Below are 16351 nucleotides of genomic sequence, written 5' to 3'. Positions count from 1 at the left end.
GTATTTATTGTGATTTTTTTTAAAGTCCATATTTGTATTATGTGTGTATAGAACGTTGTCGCAGATGACCTTGAGCTGCAGATCCATTTGGTGGAGATGTTGGTGAGGTACTGTAGTCTTCAGAAAGCCGCTCAGTGGTCACTGAGGTACAACATCCCCAGAAATCGACTTCCCTTTGGGGTATGGGAAATGCAGCAGAGTCTACCGCCTGATCTACAGTGAGTTAGCCAGAATATGCATAAACATATCCAATTTTTGCAACTTGTGGTAATCACAGGCAGTATTACTTTTATACAAAGAGGAGTAGTTGCACTATTTCTAATGTTATCTATCCACCTTTCATTCTGATGGCCGATGACAAACACACAGACTGTTCTCCTTTTTAAAATGCATAATCACAAAAATACACACATTTGTCGCCTCTGCTCAGACAGATAGGTGGGAGTGGTTCAACACAAACTGAGCAGTGGGTACCGTCTCGGTCTCATTGTCAGAAGTTCTATCAAGTGCCACTCACCAAAGACAAGGTTCATCTTGTGGACTCGCCAGAAGCTCTTCAAAGATGTCGAAACATTGTGCTGAAGGTACAGAGAACTAGATGCTTAAAGGTTCAGTAGGTAGATAACTTCTTTAACATAACATATTTGCTGAAACTGTCACTATATCCTGACACGTGAGACAAATTTCTGTCCCTAGTGCTCGTAATGGCGTTTCCAAGTTTCCAGCGCAAAGGAATACAACCAATCAGAGTCGAGTAGTCTCCTAATGCAGTGTTGATGACTGCTCATAAACTTTGATCAAACTGTTCAGAGTATCTTTTTCATGAAGTACTGTAAGAATATAGGGATAGCGTTAGGGTTGAGCAAATATGATGAAATAAAAGTTACCAACTGCAGCTTTAATTGAAAAGGTTTTATGCCTCTAAATGAACCATTAATGATAATGTCTATTTGTAATAAGTAGGGAAATGGGGTTACTATTGAAAGTATTTATTGTGAATAATTTTTAAAAAGGTGCTGCTGTCTTATCCACCCCTGTCTTTATCCTTTCTTAGGAATGTGATATAGTGGGCGTCGACATGGAGTGGCAGCCCACGTTTGGCTGTATCTCAACTCAGCAAGTTGCCCTTATACAGATTTCAGTTTTGGACCAGGTTTTCTTATTAGACCTTTGTGCAAATGGATTCTGTCAACACCCTGATACTATTAGTTTCATCAGGAGCTTGTTCTCCGAAAGAAACATCCTTAAACTGGGTAAGGCTTGACCAAGGTTAAATCAAATTCATCTGAAGCTGTTTCTACATCTGTCTCTAACATTTCTCCTTTCTTCCCATTCAGGTTATGGTATGTCAGGGGATCTCAAGTGTCTCTTGGCCACCTGGCACCAGCTTTTAGAGGAGCCATTGAGGATGGAGGGGATGCTTGATCTTCTTAATGTACACCAAAAGGTAACATTATCCGTCATTCACCTAACTCATGCAGTTAGTCTTAGAGTGCCAATAGAAAATACGTTATTCTTTAATTAGTGGGAGTGTAATGTTTTACTATCATGACGGAGAGAACGAGATCCAGGGTACAAGCGGCCAAAATGGGTTTCCTCAGGAGGGTGGCTGGCGTCTCCCTTAGAGATAGGGTGAGAAGCTCATTCATCCGAGACGAACTTGGAGTAGAGCCGCTGTTCCTTCGCGTTGAAAGGAGCCAGTTGAGTTGGTTTGGGCATCTGGTAAGGATGCCTCCTGGGCGCCTCCCTAGGGAGGTGGTCCAGCCAAGTCCAGCTGGGAGGAGGCCCCGGGGAAGACCCAGGACTAGGTGGAGAGATTATATTTCCAACCTGGCCTGGGAACGCCTCGGGATCCCCCTGTCGGATCTGGTTGATGTGGCTGGGGAAAGGGAAGTTTGGGGTCCCCTGCTGGAGCTGCTGCCCCCCGCGACCCGATACCGGAGAAGCAGATGATGATGGATGGATGGATGGATTGTAATGTTTTACTAAATTCCGGCTTTGATTCATTACATTACTGTGGTGTAATAATTAAAATTCAAAACACTGTTTCAAAATGGCGGGTTTGTGCAGGATCCCATTTTGCACAAGTGACTTATTCTTTAACTATTGTCTTCAACCAATCAGTGGTATGAAGTGTTTGAATTCCACCTTTTAGTATCTGCTCAGCACACTTGGAACATGACAGCGGTGACTGTCGAGCCGAGCCATAACATGCTGTGAAAATACGGCATTGGCCAGGTTCAGCTCAGCAAGCATCAGTGTTGGCATTGCCACTTGTTCTCTGTACCCCATTTCTGAATGGATCCCAGAGGATTCTAACATTTGGGTCAGTGTTTCATTGCATGGTCATAACTCGGGTACATACTGTAGTTGTGGCCCAGTACTTTGCCTGAGATTTATGTAGCTAAGCTCTTGGTCTCTGAGTTTGATTGGAATGTGGAAATGGCAGCAGGGCTCTGTAACTGATGAGGTTGCTTCACCATCTGCTGGAGTAGACGGCATGTTGCAGGATGTGAGGAATCCAAGAAATGTTTTTGAAAATAACGAGGAATGTCTGGCTGAAAGAGGATGATGTGGCAGGAGATTAAATGGGAGGGGACTGTTTAAAAGCTTGAAAATATATTGCTTGCAGCCTTGCATGGTCACAAATTCTAGATAATTTCAAATAAATAAAGTTGCTGTAAATGCAACAATGGAAACAGGTCTTTATTGGAGGAAAAGACAACACATTAAATTCTCCCTTAAATGTCTATAATAACATTTTTCCAGATCCAGCGTCGAAAGGTCAACAGGACTCAAAATGGACCTAAAGAGGTGCTGGTAGGAGAGGACTCTTCAGAGAAAGGCCTCAGTCTGCTGGTACAACAGATCCTGGGAAGGCCCCTAGACAAGACAGAGCAGATGTCCAACTGGGAGAAACGGCCACTGCGCGTCAGCCAAATTAGATATGCAGGTAAGTTATTAGTCATGCACACACAGACAATGACAGGAAGACAGATGGTTGCTGTTCTTTTCAGTAAAGAATATCACAGATTATTTTGTTATCCCCTGACAATCTCCAAACCAATTTCTCCTCCCCCTTTTCCTCTCTCTCTCTCTCTCTCTCTTGTTTCTTAAACTCCTTCTAGTGGCAGATGCCTACTGTTTGCTGGATGTGTACTCTGTCCTCTCCAGAAACCCAGCTTACTTTGGGCTACCAGCTGACCTGCGCAGCCTCTCATCAAGCCAATCAGAGAAGAGTGCAGACAATAAACAGAAGGAGAAACATACCAAGCAGATGAAACAGGCCCATGGCAAAGAGGTCTGGAGTCAATTACCATTTCACCAGCAATTGCTGTTATTGATAGTGTTTTTATTTTTCATGAGGTTTCAATTGATACCACATGTCTTTTGGTCTATGGAGTTAGAATACATTACTTTTCCAAGGAAGACAAAATGAAGACTTTTACAAATAGTTTGAAATCAACCGGGGGAAATTTCATTAATGGGATTGTGGAAGCCTAAATCCATTACCTACTTGGCCTGTTCTTGACCGTCTTTATATATGTTAGCATTGACTCTGAATAAATGTAATATGGTTTTCTTTTCACATTTCTATACACTTTCCTGGTACTGTATTATGAATAAAAAAGGACATGAGGGAAAAAGCAGGGAACTTTAGGAGGGCCCTTGAATCAGTATGAGATGTCTTTTTTATTTGGGTTATTTCAGATGTTTTCCCAGAATGCAATAAATTAGGGACAATCCATTGTATTAATTTAGCTATTAATTAATGCTGATACAGATAACAATTCTTAGAGCTTTTAGCTTCCAAGTGACACAATAAATAATAAATATGTTAAATGGAAGAACCTGGGTTTGAGCATGTGTTTGACCAAGACACTTCAGCAGTTCCTATCATCTCCAGGGGTGCAGTTTTATAGCTCACCCTGTGCTTTGACCTCCCTGTACTGTGGTGCAAGTGAAAAGAAAATCCCTCTGTGGGGATCAGTTAAGTATCACATTATTGTCTCTGTCCATTTAGGAATGTCAGGGGGCTCAAAGGATCAGTCCCCCTCGCTCTGACACAGAGAAAGGCCTCCTGTGTGGCGAGAAGCCCTCAGAAGACACCCCTGCTCTGCCCCCCCAGCAGTTGCGGGTGGTGTGTGACAACATGCTGCAGGGACTCGGGAGGTACCTGCGCTGTTTAGGAGTCGATGTGGTCATGTTGGAGAATACCGATGATCACAGAGTAGCGGCAAAGGTTAGTTAGCAGTCCGAGCAGAAGACACACACACACACACACACACACACACATACCTTTTTATACATAATAAACACAAACAAAAAAATAACTTACAAAGTCAAAATGTTACATATTTTAGATAACAATAATAACATCACTGTTTTGTTTTGTCCTGATGTGCAATTGTTGTGTCAGTTAGCACAAGCCGAAGGCCGTTTCATACTCACGTGTGGACAACCGTTCCAAAGTGTAAGTACTAACATATGTAAATTCTTGGTTTTGTGTGTGCGCGCGCGCTTGTATACACATGTTGCCTCTGTCTCCCCACATAGTTGCGGTCCCAGGTGGGTGAGGGTCGCTGTCTCTCCCTAGACTGTTCAGAAAAGGCCAGAGACCAGGCTGTTCGAGTCCTCAAACACTTCAATGTCCAGCTCACTCCCAGCGACATATTCAGCCGCTGCCAGGTAGGGAAATCCACGCTAATTCTGAGTGTTTTTATTAAAGTAATGGTGATTTCTGTATTCTACTAATTAATATGATGCCTAGAATTATCAATACATACACATTGGAAAATAGTGAGTACTATGGGCACAGACATAAGTTCACCAGTTGAGGTCCAAGACTAAACAGTACATACATGCAACAGCTTTTAATGAGAGAGAGAGAGGAAAGGCTTCAGTTTCTACATCAGTAAAAAGTACAAGCAATATAAATACCCAGGCTGTTTCTGTGGTTATAAAACAATGCTAAACATCTCAAATTTTGAGAACAAAGAATATGGTGACTGTGGTGTTTTGTGTATTACTGAGAAAAAGAGGAAGAAATAAATATACTGCACAATATGGGAAAATGGAGAAGAGGGGCTTTATAAAACACAACTTCTTTTTGTGGCTAGAGGCGGCTGTGGCCCAGTGGTAGAGCGGTTGTCTGCCAATCGGAATGTTGGTGGTTCGATCCCCGCCCTTGCAGTCATTGTCGAAGTGTCCTTGGGCAAGACACTAAACCCCGAGTTGCCCCCGGTGCTGCGCATCGGAGTGTGAATGTGTGTGAATGTTTATCTGATGAGCAGGTGGCACCTTGTACGGCAGCCCCGGCCACAGTGTATGAATGTATGTGAATGATGAATGTAGATGTAAAAGCGCTTTGAGCAGTTGTTAAGACTGGAAAAGCGCTATATAAATACAGCACATTTACATTACATTTACATTTTTTCTTCTTCTTTTTTTGAGAAAATGTAGTTAATGTGGGTGTTGTACTGGTTTATTGGGGTAAAAGTAAGAATGAGATTTCTGATACAAGTGGCCAGAATGGGCTTAGCGTTACTGAAAGGAATGTGGAAGGATCTTGAAGTTGAACCGCTGGACCTTCACGTTTAAGGTGGCCACAAGTTGAGTCTTTGAGCTATTCTTATTCCAGAACCTGGGGCTGACCCAGGAGACACTGAAAAGGATAAGTTATCCCATAGGAGCTGGAGGATGGGGCTGAAAAGAAGGATGGGTTACTTGTTTAGCCTGCTGCCACCCCAACCTGAACTTGTGTTATCAAAAGGAGGGTTAGATGGATGGATGAGAAAATAGAATAATTTAGTGGTAGAAAAATTAAGAAATGAAAACTGGATAAAAACCTTTCAATATCATATTCTTCTTTCCTCACATACATTGCTAACTTGTGTACAGATATACATAAGTCTGCATTATTCTAATTCCTATTCAACCATGTTTTGAAGCCTGAAAAAAGATGTTTGTTAGTCAGCTTGTTGCTATCAATTATTGTCGGATTTACAGTACACGACCTGTAGATATCTCCATGGGTGGCTGTTAAGGGAAACCTGTGTGTGCTGCGACTGTGTGTGTGTGTGTCTGTGGCGGTGGTTGTGATTGGGAGGGGTATCTTTGCAGGACAGTTTCTAAACTTGGGTGTTCTGGCCTGCTCCTGGTGGGAGGCCCTAAATGTGTCAAGATACACCACTGGGTGCATTTCTTTCAGACCCAAGATGTAAAACACCTGGACCACCTACCTCCCGTCTTGATGATACCACGATAAAGCAAACATGCACAGTGGCCAAATGGTCATGTGCCTACTTCTCCTATTTATTGGTCACTCCTGATGCCACTTCAAGTCAGTGTCACTTTGATATATTATGGCTAAAGAAGGGCCAAATGTAAGTTTGTTGTTACACACCACTAGTACCAGCACGGTCTCAGTTTTCCCCCATCAGCTTCAGAAAGCAACTGTGAAACAACTTTTGTCCTTTGGTAATCTGCGGGGTTGATCTTTTACAACCTCATTCAGGTCATAACTATATATTCTAATTTAACAATCTGTTAAAAATTAAATAAAATTGGAATGATAGCTAACTGAAAAAAGTACCTCTGCTTTTTTAATTAATCCTTGATAATTTATTGGAATTTACTTTTTGAAGATGGTCTAAAATTGAAGACCAACAGTAAATGAGTGTTTTCAAGCACCTTGAATTTGCTCATGTGTTCCCTTAAAGACAGGTTATGAAATATGATATGCAAATTTTCTGTTTGTGTGTGTGTGGTGTTAGGGAGAGAGTTTTATCCTGCCCTTTGGCCCACCCAGGCAAAGTTAACCCCTTTTGTTATCTGATTGTAAAGCTCTCTAATTAGCAATGGATGGGTTAGTTTCTCTTCCTTTGTCTCTCAGTGTTCCTCCCTCATGCACATACACCACTGATCAATGTCCTGAGGAAAGAGAAGGAAAAAAAAAAAAGTCAGAAGAAGAGATTAATCACAAGTGTGTGTGTGTGTGTGTGTGTGTGTGTGTGTGTGTGTGTGTGTGTGTGTGTGTGTGTGTGTGTGTGTGTGTGTGTGTGTGTGTGTGTGTGTGTCAAAAAAATTGTGCATGGAAAGGGTTAATGTTTGTCTCTGTGTATCAATAGGCCCAGCTGAGATTTTAGAGGCATTGGAATGTGTGTCTACTATGGAGGGAAAGTGAGATGGAGAAGGGCCTCCTGTGTAAGTGTGTCCTTGTCTGTATTCTTACATGTACTTCCGTGTATTTATTTATGTATTCACTAACTATTTGAACTTTTAGTGTCATGTCTCCCTGTAGTAAAACTGGATTTGGTCATGTATTTAAATGCCCATCTAGGGACCGCATTGTAAATATGCAAGCTAAGGCTATAAGTGCTGTGGTATATGGCATTTATCTGAGCCATGTAGTGTGTATATAAAAATAATTAAACATGGCAGAGGCCAGGATGAAGTGGATAGCCCAGAGAGAAACATTGTTAAATAAAAAATAAATTACAAAAAAAGACATGCAGGAGAAATCCAAGTTTAAATTCCATGTTGCTCCTCCTAGTTGTTGACAAAGCTTTGGAAATATTATAAACAAGATATGTTTTTATTTTCATCCATATTCGGTATGCCAATCAATCATCCAAATGCAGCTGTTTCGGGTTTGTAGCCACGTTGATAACATTTTCACATGGAAGAAAATAACTCCTCTTAAAGTGGGTAACATGTTAAAATAATTGTTGTTCAAATTAAATACTTTCACGTGGCTAACATTATTTTTCAGCTCAGAAGAATTGGTGCTTTGTCCCTCCACTCTAGCAAAAATGAAAACTACACAATGTAAAAACTATTCATACTATACAGTATACTATACTGTAATTGGGTTTGAAAATTTATTTTTTTATTTAACCAGGAAGTCCATGAGATTGAAATCTCTTTTCCGAGGGAGACCTGGCCAAGACGGCACACCAGTTACAATTCAAACAGAAATACAGCGTAGTCAAAATCACATATAGAGGAAAGGAACAGGTCACAAGTGGCAGTTGCATTTTTTAATTACATGGCATTTTAACTTGGCCTTAAAATCATTAAAATGAAACTAGACCATTTAGATGGAGCAAGTTTTGCAAATTATTCCAAGACCATGGAACAAATTGGAACAAATGCTATTGAAACAAATAAACAGTTTTAATTAAAATATGTTTAAATAATAAACATTTAGTGATAGTTTGTTCACAGTATGTTAATTTGTGAAAAAGAAGTCTATTCAGCCCCAAAAATGTCCCAAAAATATATTAAGAGACATACTGTATATCTTTACTATGTTAAAATGTTGACGAGTTTCACTGTATTAACTTAGTCTGTAATCCTTAAATTTCATCTGTGTGGATTCCTGCAGTGGGTTGGGTGAGAGTGAGGAGTGGCCTATTGGTCCGTTACAGTTGCCTTATTCAGCTATATCCTATCTTTACCACTAATGCCTGCTGCGTCTATACTTTACACAAAAACACACAGACACACTTCCGTTGGGCTGTGCAGTTCCTTTAGATGTCCCTTACTGGCCTTTTATAGACATGTTGAGAGAACAAAGATATCCTGATAGACATGAAGCCAGTGAAACACACACACACACACACACACACACACACAGACACACACACACACACACACACACACACAGACACATACAAACGAAGTAATAGCCATACACTTTCAAAATTGATAAACACATACAGACACCTTCATACACACATAGTCACCTCAGCACCTTTACACAAGCACACACACTCAGAATCAGTCATAGACAATATTGAAGCAGAATCACTGGTTCCCACGCACCAGACTATTGGGGAAGTGAAAACAAGAGCAACAGGAACTGCCACACCGTGAGAGGGAGGGGTGGGAGAGATGAGTGGGGTTAGGGATAGGAAAAAGGGAGGGAGAGAGAGAAGTAAGAACAGAGGTGATGGAAGGTTTTTTTTAAAGACAGAGAGGGAACGGTAGTGAAAGCAATTGAGAAGGGGTGAGTAAGTTAGGGAGAAAGACATAAAAATAACATGGAGTCATTGAGACGGAATTACAGAGAAATTGTGTGAGAAAGTCAGAAATGATCCGTGTGTGTGTGTGGGTGTGTGTGTGTGTGTGTGTGTGTGTGTGTGTGTGTGTGTGTGTGTGTGTGCAAGCGAGATGAGTGTTGAGTGAGGAAGAGCGACAGGAAGAGAGTGTGTCTGAGAAAGGTGGCATTGAAGGAAGAGGAGAGGCGGAGGAGGGCAAGGCGATAGAAAGACTTGTCTGTCCTTTTGATCTACAAAGAGAGCCGCGGGCTAAGAAACAAGAGGAATGTGAGAGGTTGAGACACGTATATAGTTACCCTTCACTGGCTGCGTGTGTGTATATTTGTGCATGTGAATGAAATAGAAGTAGGCAGTATCAGGATGTACGGATGCGTTAAAATGCATTAGAAAACGGACACTTTTTATAGACTCTATATTCTTACACCTTAATTCATATTTCATTGTTATTTTTTAAATGCACACAGAGTTTATAGATAACCGCAGATATGCACAGGGTCACACTTTGGTAGCAAACAAGCTATATATCCAAACCATAAATTGTAAAAAAAAAAAAAAAAAAAAATTATAAAACAACAACATTTTAACAGACCTATACAAAAAATGTGTGTTTGTGTTTGCAAGTGCATTTGACCTCTGTGGCTTCGTCTCTATTTGGGTTCTGTCACTGTTCATGTGCTGTTTTTTGTGGTGACAGAATAGGTTTTTATGTGTGTCGTTGTTTTTTCACTCTCCCTCCCCTTTCAGGAGACGAGAGGGGAGCGACAGGGAGAAAGGGGAGGAGGTGGGGTGGGGGGCATTCCATAGGCACGCCAAGACATTCCGAGGGAAACCATTCCAAATATTTCCCACTGTGTGTGGCGAGGGCTTCGCGTCTCCAGTTACACACAAACGGTTTGAGAAAGTGCTAAAAGCGATTACACACACATTGGGAGAAAGTTCACACATAACACAGGTCACCCTCGCATTCACTCTTTCTGACATACACAGATGTAGTTAGTTAGTGGAGGCAGTTATGAGTGACTGATTGGCAGCTTGTATGTCCATCTCCTTTGTGTGTTTTTGTCTGGAGGGGGACGTGCTGTCTCTGCGTCTCTGTCGTTCTGTCTGTCTGAAGGGGAGCTTAATTTTAGGAAAGGCCATTGTGATTGTTGTGTAACCCCAATGTTTGAGTTTATGGATAAGTGAGGAATTAAGACATTACCACAACTATTTATCATACTATTTATTTAACTTTTCACCTACCTGCCACAAGATGACTTCTTTACTGGATTGAAATGCTGACTCATTGAGTGATCGTTCAACTGGAATATGAAAGTATTCCCGTGTGCTTCACTGAAATTCACAAACAAGTCATTGAAAGAGGAACCGGTGGCTCACACTAATGAAGAGGGTATGCAAGGATGAATAAAAAAAAAAGTCAAATTTATTTAATGTTCAGTACAGTTAATGGATTACTAATTGGTGATGTGGTTGAAATTACGATCACTGATATTAGGATAAGGATATTTCTTCCAATAGAGATATATCATGATATAGAAAGTTGATGCAAAATTCTATATGATTATAATCATCACAATAGGATTTTGCTGATACGATTAATCGTCATAAAAATAATTTTGATTAATAATTTAATTGTCTATTCTTATTTTATGCTACAATAATTAAAAAAGTGGTTTTGTACACTTCTTTTTGGGGGGCAGGTGTGTTGGTAAAGGTTACCAGTCAGACTTGTTGAAAAAGTCCTGCACACTGCCCATTACGCATGCATACTGTACTATGAAGTACTTGCATGCATAATGGGCATTTTACCCAGCACAGCAGTGCAGTTGTGTGGCTTTGCAACTAGACCTGAATCCAGGTTGTAAACGATTATGCGATCGCTGGCCAAGGAGTGTCAGTCAATCTTCAAATAGTTTGCTGAAACAATGTTTCGCCTCTCGCTCTGCTTCAAAGATTTATTTTTTAAAAGCTTGTTCTAAAACTGTTGTGTAAGCCAACCTGATGTATCAAAAACGTGATTCAATACAATTAAAGTTACACTGTACATTTACTACCACTTGAAAACGTCACTGCTATTTTATTTTCTTCAATCCAATCGGCAACCCCTGCTCCTCTAAACCCATCCACTGTCACTCGACCACATACTCCCTACGCTTGTACTACACACTGAACTACTCCTAAAAGCACACATGCTACTCTTGTAACACCATGTTTCCATCCAAACATTTTTGTGTGAATTATGTAATTAGAAAAGCTGGATGTAAGCGACAACTACAGCCAAACTTTCCCTAGAGCTGTCAAACAAACTGCTGCACCCGTCATGGAGACTCCGCTATGAATCAAGCCACAAATATGGTCTCATTTGAGCTGAAACAGAAGGACATGTCCGACGGCACTAACATCTAGATAGCAAAGTTCTCTTTTTCAATGTCTTACATTTCCTACATACATATGTATATATTGTGGAATCAACAATTATGCAAAATGATCGCAGTTACTTCAAATAATCCGTATCAGAGGATTGAGTAATAATGTGTGACAGGCCTAGTTAGAATGGGAAATGCTGGAAGTCACACTGTATTTGAATGTTAAAGAATCCTGGTTCTGCTAAAAGTATAGATATCCTAATTTGAGCTGTAATAGATGGGTGCAAAATAATGAGTCTGCTGTAGCAGTTAAATGTCGAAATTGTAAGAAGCAGGCAGATTTTTTAAAAGTGGATTGAAAAATCCCACACAAAAAAACGTCAGTCTGTAACCTGACCAGGCAGGCCGGCAGGCCGGCATACAAGGAAGGAGATGAGACATCACTCTAGTTACAGTCTAGTTGGCCCCTTTGTGTGCATTTGCGATTGCATGCATGATACATATCTACGTGTGCATGCTTGTGTGTGAATTTGTAGTTACTCAAACACCACTGAATTTTCTCTTATGTGTTTAGGTTGTTATAGATATTTATTTAAAGATCTATGAATCATTCAAAAGTTGTTGTTTTTGTTAATAAGCCAGCTTTTTGTTGCTTCCAGCTTTCCCTGTGATAACTTATCTTGTGTTTGTGCATAGACTGAATCACCGGGACGTCGTGCTAATAAAATAATCACTTCTTTGTAGACACATTGCAGTTGAATTCCAGGGAAATGTGAGATGAGAAAACGTCTTTTTTTTGGTTGTTGTGTATCTGACGTTTCTGCTGTGCTTATTTTCTGTACTGTTTTGCTTTAGTCACGTCTTTGATAAACCAAATCTAGTGTTTTGAACAGCAGTGTTTCAATGTCAATTGGGCTAACTGCTAGTTTGGGGTGGTGTCACTTTCTTTAGTCTGTGGCCCAAAAGGTAAAATAAGTCCTCAACCTAATGTTAGTAAAAGTGTTGACATATGAAAGCATGAGACATGCGTTTTAGGCAAATGACATGAGTGAGTATCCAGTTGTTCAGCGTCCCTTTTTACTATTGTTGCATTCCGTTTTGCTGTTAAATTGTATGTACAGTGCAGGATGCAGGGGTTTACTGAAAGTTATTGTAAACAAACACAAGTTGGGGCACCCAGATAGCTCAGGGGGTAGAGCGGGCCCAGGTTCGAATCCAGCCTGCGGCCCTTTGCTGCATGTCTCTCCCCCTCTCTCTCCCCCTTTCACATCTTCGGCTGTCCTCTGTGACTAATAAAGGGATAAAACCCCGAAACAATAACTTTAAAAAAAAAAAAAACACAAGTTGATCAGTCTAGATGGGCATGTAGTGTCTATGATTGTGAATGATGTAATTATTTTACAGTTGAGTAGTTGTAAACCAGAGACGTATCAATGCCAGCACCTGTGTTTTTCAATCTGTAAATTGGAACTGAAAGCAAGTAAACACATAGAGAGTCTAAGGAACTAAGCTCTGTCGGAGTGCAACTCCACCCTTGTTTGCAAAACAGTCTACATGTTTAAAACAACCTTACCTAAAAGTCAAGCTGGACGAAGACCTTTCAGTACTGAAAACCTAAGAAAAATGTATAATTTTTTAAATATATTGTAAATATGGTGTTTAAAACTGACCTGCAGCACTGTAGACATGGCTATAGAATTTCTCTCTCTGCTTCCACTTCCAGTTTCTCTTGTTCTGTCACTTATTCTCAATACCTTATTTTATCTTCCCACGTTTTTATAACACATTAGCTAAGTTTTCATACACTTGTCAATCAAATTATCTGAAGTTTGGTAAAAAAAAAAACGTATGCGAATAAAGCCGGTGAAAGTGTGGTTCCATCCAACTGCTTTAAAGCGAATAAAAACCTGGGCATAATGACATCACATGCTGTTTTGCGATCTTATTGTACTATAATAATCATAAGCCTTTGTAGACAACCAGAGAACCCACTTGTGTGCAAATAAAGATTTTACAGTAACACATTGTAACAACAACATTTTGCAATTCACAAATCCCTTTTCAGTCATGTCTTTCCTTCCCTAATCCATCCTTTCCAATTTCCCCCTTTTTTGCACCCCAGCATTTCTCCCTCCCTGTATCTATTTCTCCTTCTCACCCTCTGCTTGGCCCTGTCTCTCTCCATCTCCCCTGCTCTCCCTGTTCTCACCCTGTCTCCCTCTGTCTCCCTGCTCCACTCCACTCCTAGTCTCACTCTCCTCCGTTTCAGATTAGCCAAGGCGAGGAATCCGGTGCAGCCGGCAGCTGGAATGTCCTGTTTGTCGTGTGTGTGTGTGTGTGTGTGTGTGTGTGTGTGTGTGTGTGTGTGTGTGTGTGTGTGTGTGTGTGTGTGTGTGTGTGAGAGAGAGAGAGAGAAGTTGGTGAGGCTGGTGCTGCTTTTTGATGTGTTCCATTGTCTCCAAGCCAAGCTGCTTCCTGCCCCTGCTTTCCCCAAAAGCCTGAGAGAAACAGAGAGGTGGAAAACGAGAAGGGACTGAAATTGCAAGAAAACATTGCAATGTCAGGTTGAGATTGAGAGAGAGGAGCAAGAAGGTGAAAATAAGAAAGACAAAATAGAAAGGGGAGATTTCTCGAACGAGAAAGATAATGTAGCAACTGATGGAGGGATGGGAAACGGAGGAGAGAGTTGGAGAGGGCGGAAGAGAGGTGAGAAGGAAGGAGGGAGAGCTTCAATAGGGCTTTTCCTCCAAACACCAATACAATGAAGTAGTGCGTAATTTCCCATGTCCCCCACACCCACGCACACAAACTTTCTCATAGGTGTTATATCTTTATTTTCTATAATCAGGCAGTTGTATTTTCGTGCTTTTCATTTCTCTCTTTTCTCTTTTTTTGTGGTCTGTGTGGGTTTTGCAGTGTGCACAGCCGACACAGATACAGAGAGAATGAGAACTTAAGGGGTAAAAGGAACAAAACTGTGTGGTAAAGCTAAGGGAAAAGAGGCAGAGAAAGAAGATTTCTGTGTGCAGTGAGAAATGAAAAAAACGTTGCGAAGGAAGAGAAGTCCAGAGGATGAGATAATAGCTTAAATGCCAGTTGGGTGCATGTTGCATATGTGGTACATTTCCTTGTGAAAATGTGGACGTGCATAAATCATTCAACATGTGTTTTTGTGTATGCGTTTGTATGTGTGCGAGTTGCTGGCCGGTGGAGGGGTTTTGACGGGGCAGAGCAGAGCATTCCTGCTGGGTGGTGATGTCATGAGAACTAGCTCTCCGCTCGCAGACAGACAGCCCTGTTTATGTTCCCCTCCAGAGGAGAAACCACACTGTGTGTGTGTGTGTGTTTGTGTGTGTGTGTGTGTGTGTGTGTGTGTGTGTGTGTGCGCGCGTGCGTGTGTGCGTGTGTGTCTGTGTCTGCGTCTGCGTTATTGGCTCATGGGGGAGGTGGGGAAGCCGAGAGGCACTCAAGAGGGTCTACTTTTCCCTGCCGCTCAGGGAGAGGGAACCACTTACCGATGCCTTCCTCTCAAACATGCACACAGAAAGAGGAAGTTTCTCATGTTTTTTAGAGTACAGTAGCAGCATAGCCAAACTGTGTGCCGCAGTGAGTGATTGCCCTCTGCATCTAAATAGTCTCCTTAGGGAGGCAGAATTCTTTGCAATATCATAACAAAGCCTGGATCAGCAAACGACAACATTACCACACAGAAAACAGATAATGAAGCCATTAAATGCATTAATGTTCACAGTGTTGAATAACCTGAAATGAAAATCTTTCAGGTGTATCAGTTGGGCTAAAAAACATAATTAGGGCATGTCCAGACTATATAAAAACCAGTTGCAAAAGTATTTCTGATTAGAAATGTGAAAATAATTGAACAATTAAAGCACTAAAGTGTGTGCAGCAATGCAACTATCTTGTCTGAATTTACTTAAAGGTTACCCACAATTTTCTTTCACCAATGAAATGGAAATCAAGTAAGTAACATTTGAAAAATGTTGTGAGAACTAGTCCCAGCAATCATGTTTTCATCTCCCAGATACTGCTGGTATGACTGTCATTGTGTCTGTGGTCATGGTATAATGGTTTCCCTTGCAATAGTGAAATGTGATCTTTGGTCTTTGCAGCTTAGTTAATCATAGCTCATTCTCCCACACGCAGTGCAACATAGCAAACCATCGGAACTGCATTCTGCCTGCACTACAACTAGGATGATAAATAACTCTTGTCAACCATGCTAATTCCTGCCAGTGAGAAATAGCTGAGAGGTTTAGGGTCGTTATTATCGCAACCCTGTGGCACACTGGCCCACTTTAGTAGCTTGTGTAACTCCTCCACTTGCAGTCAAGTTTCAGAGGCAGCCATGCTTGCTCACATGTGATAATTCAAATGAGTCCTTCTGGCAGAACCCCAATTATTTTTTTATTACCTAGTATTTGAAGTTGTTTTTTTTGGACTGTGAGCTGTTTGCTGTGACTTCCAGGAGAGAGAATAAGTTGATTGTAGGTTTAAGCCAAGAATATGAGGGTTACATCAGTTTGTCTGGAGGAAAACAACTAAACAGACTAACATGGAGCCAGTCTTCGTGTGTGTGTGTGTGTGTGTGTGTGTGTGTGTGTGTGTGTGTGTGTGTGTGTGTGTGTGTGTGTGTGTGTGTGTGTGTGTGTGTGTGCGTGTGCGTGTGCGTGTGCGTGTGCGTGTGCGCGTGTGTGTGTGTCTGTGTCTGAAACATCTAATGAACACTGGGTTTCCTGGGTACCCAGTGAACTTGGGGTTTGGATTTTGGAGTGGTGAGGACAGCATTGGATATTGAAAGTTCAAAACCTGTGAATAAAACTGACATTCTCTGTAAGGTAAATGTCGGTCTTCCTCTGATGTAGATGTACAGTGTAAGTCATTAGTAGGCTATACAATGGA

General features: G+C 41.2%; 1 protein-coding gene across 4 annotated transcripts in view; it reads left to right on the top strand.

The window, feature by feature from the left end:
• exd3 (exonuclease 3'-5' domain containing 3) overlaps positions 1–16351 on the top strand; it is a 52665-nt gene that overhangs the window by 18071 nt on the left and 18243 nt on the right. For all 4 annotated transcript variants that reach the window (XM_034896701.1, XM_034896702.1, XM_034896700.1 and 1 more), the window contains exons 11-19: positions 52–218; positions 431–584; positions 1055–1253; positions 1338–1447; positions 2770–2953; positions 3129–3301; positions 4025–4243; positions 4421–4474; positions 4558–4689. In XM_034896701.1, the coding sequence (XP_034752592.1) occupies positions 52–218; positions 431–584; positions 1055–1253; positions 1338–1447; positions 2770–2953; positions 3129–3301; positions 4025–4243; positions 4421–4474; positions 4558–4689 (1392 nt within the window). The remainder of the gene's footprint in view (positions 1–51; positions 219–430; positions 585–1054; positions 1254–1337; positions 1448–2769; positions 2954–3128; positions 3302–4024; positions 4244–4420; positions 4475–4557; positions 4690–16351) is intronic.

Source organism: Etheostoma cragini, chromosome 16, assembly GCF_013103735.1.
Source record: "Etheostoma cragini isolate CJK2018 chromosome 16, CSU_Ecrag_1.0, whole genome shotgun sequence".
Lineage (NCBI taxonomy): Eukaryota > Metazoa > Chordata > Actinopteri > Perciformes > Percidae > Etheostoma > Etheostoma cragini.
The sequence above is the reverse complement of the archived record's forward strand: the minus strand, read 5'-3'. Positions and strand labels throughout refer to the sequence as shown.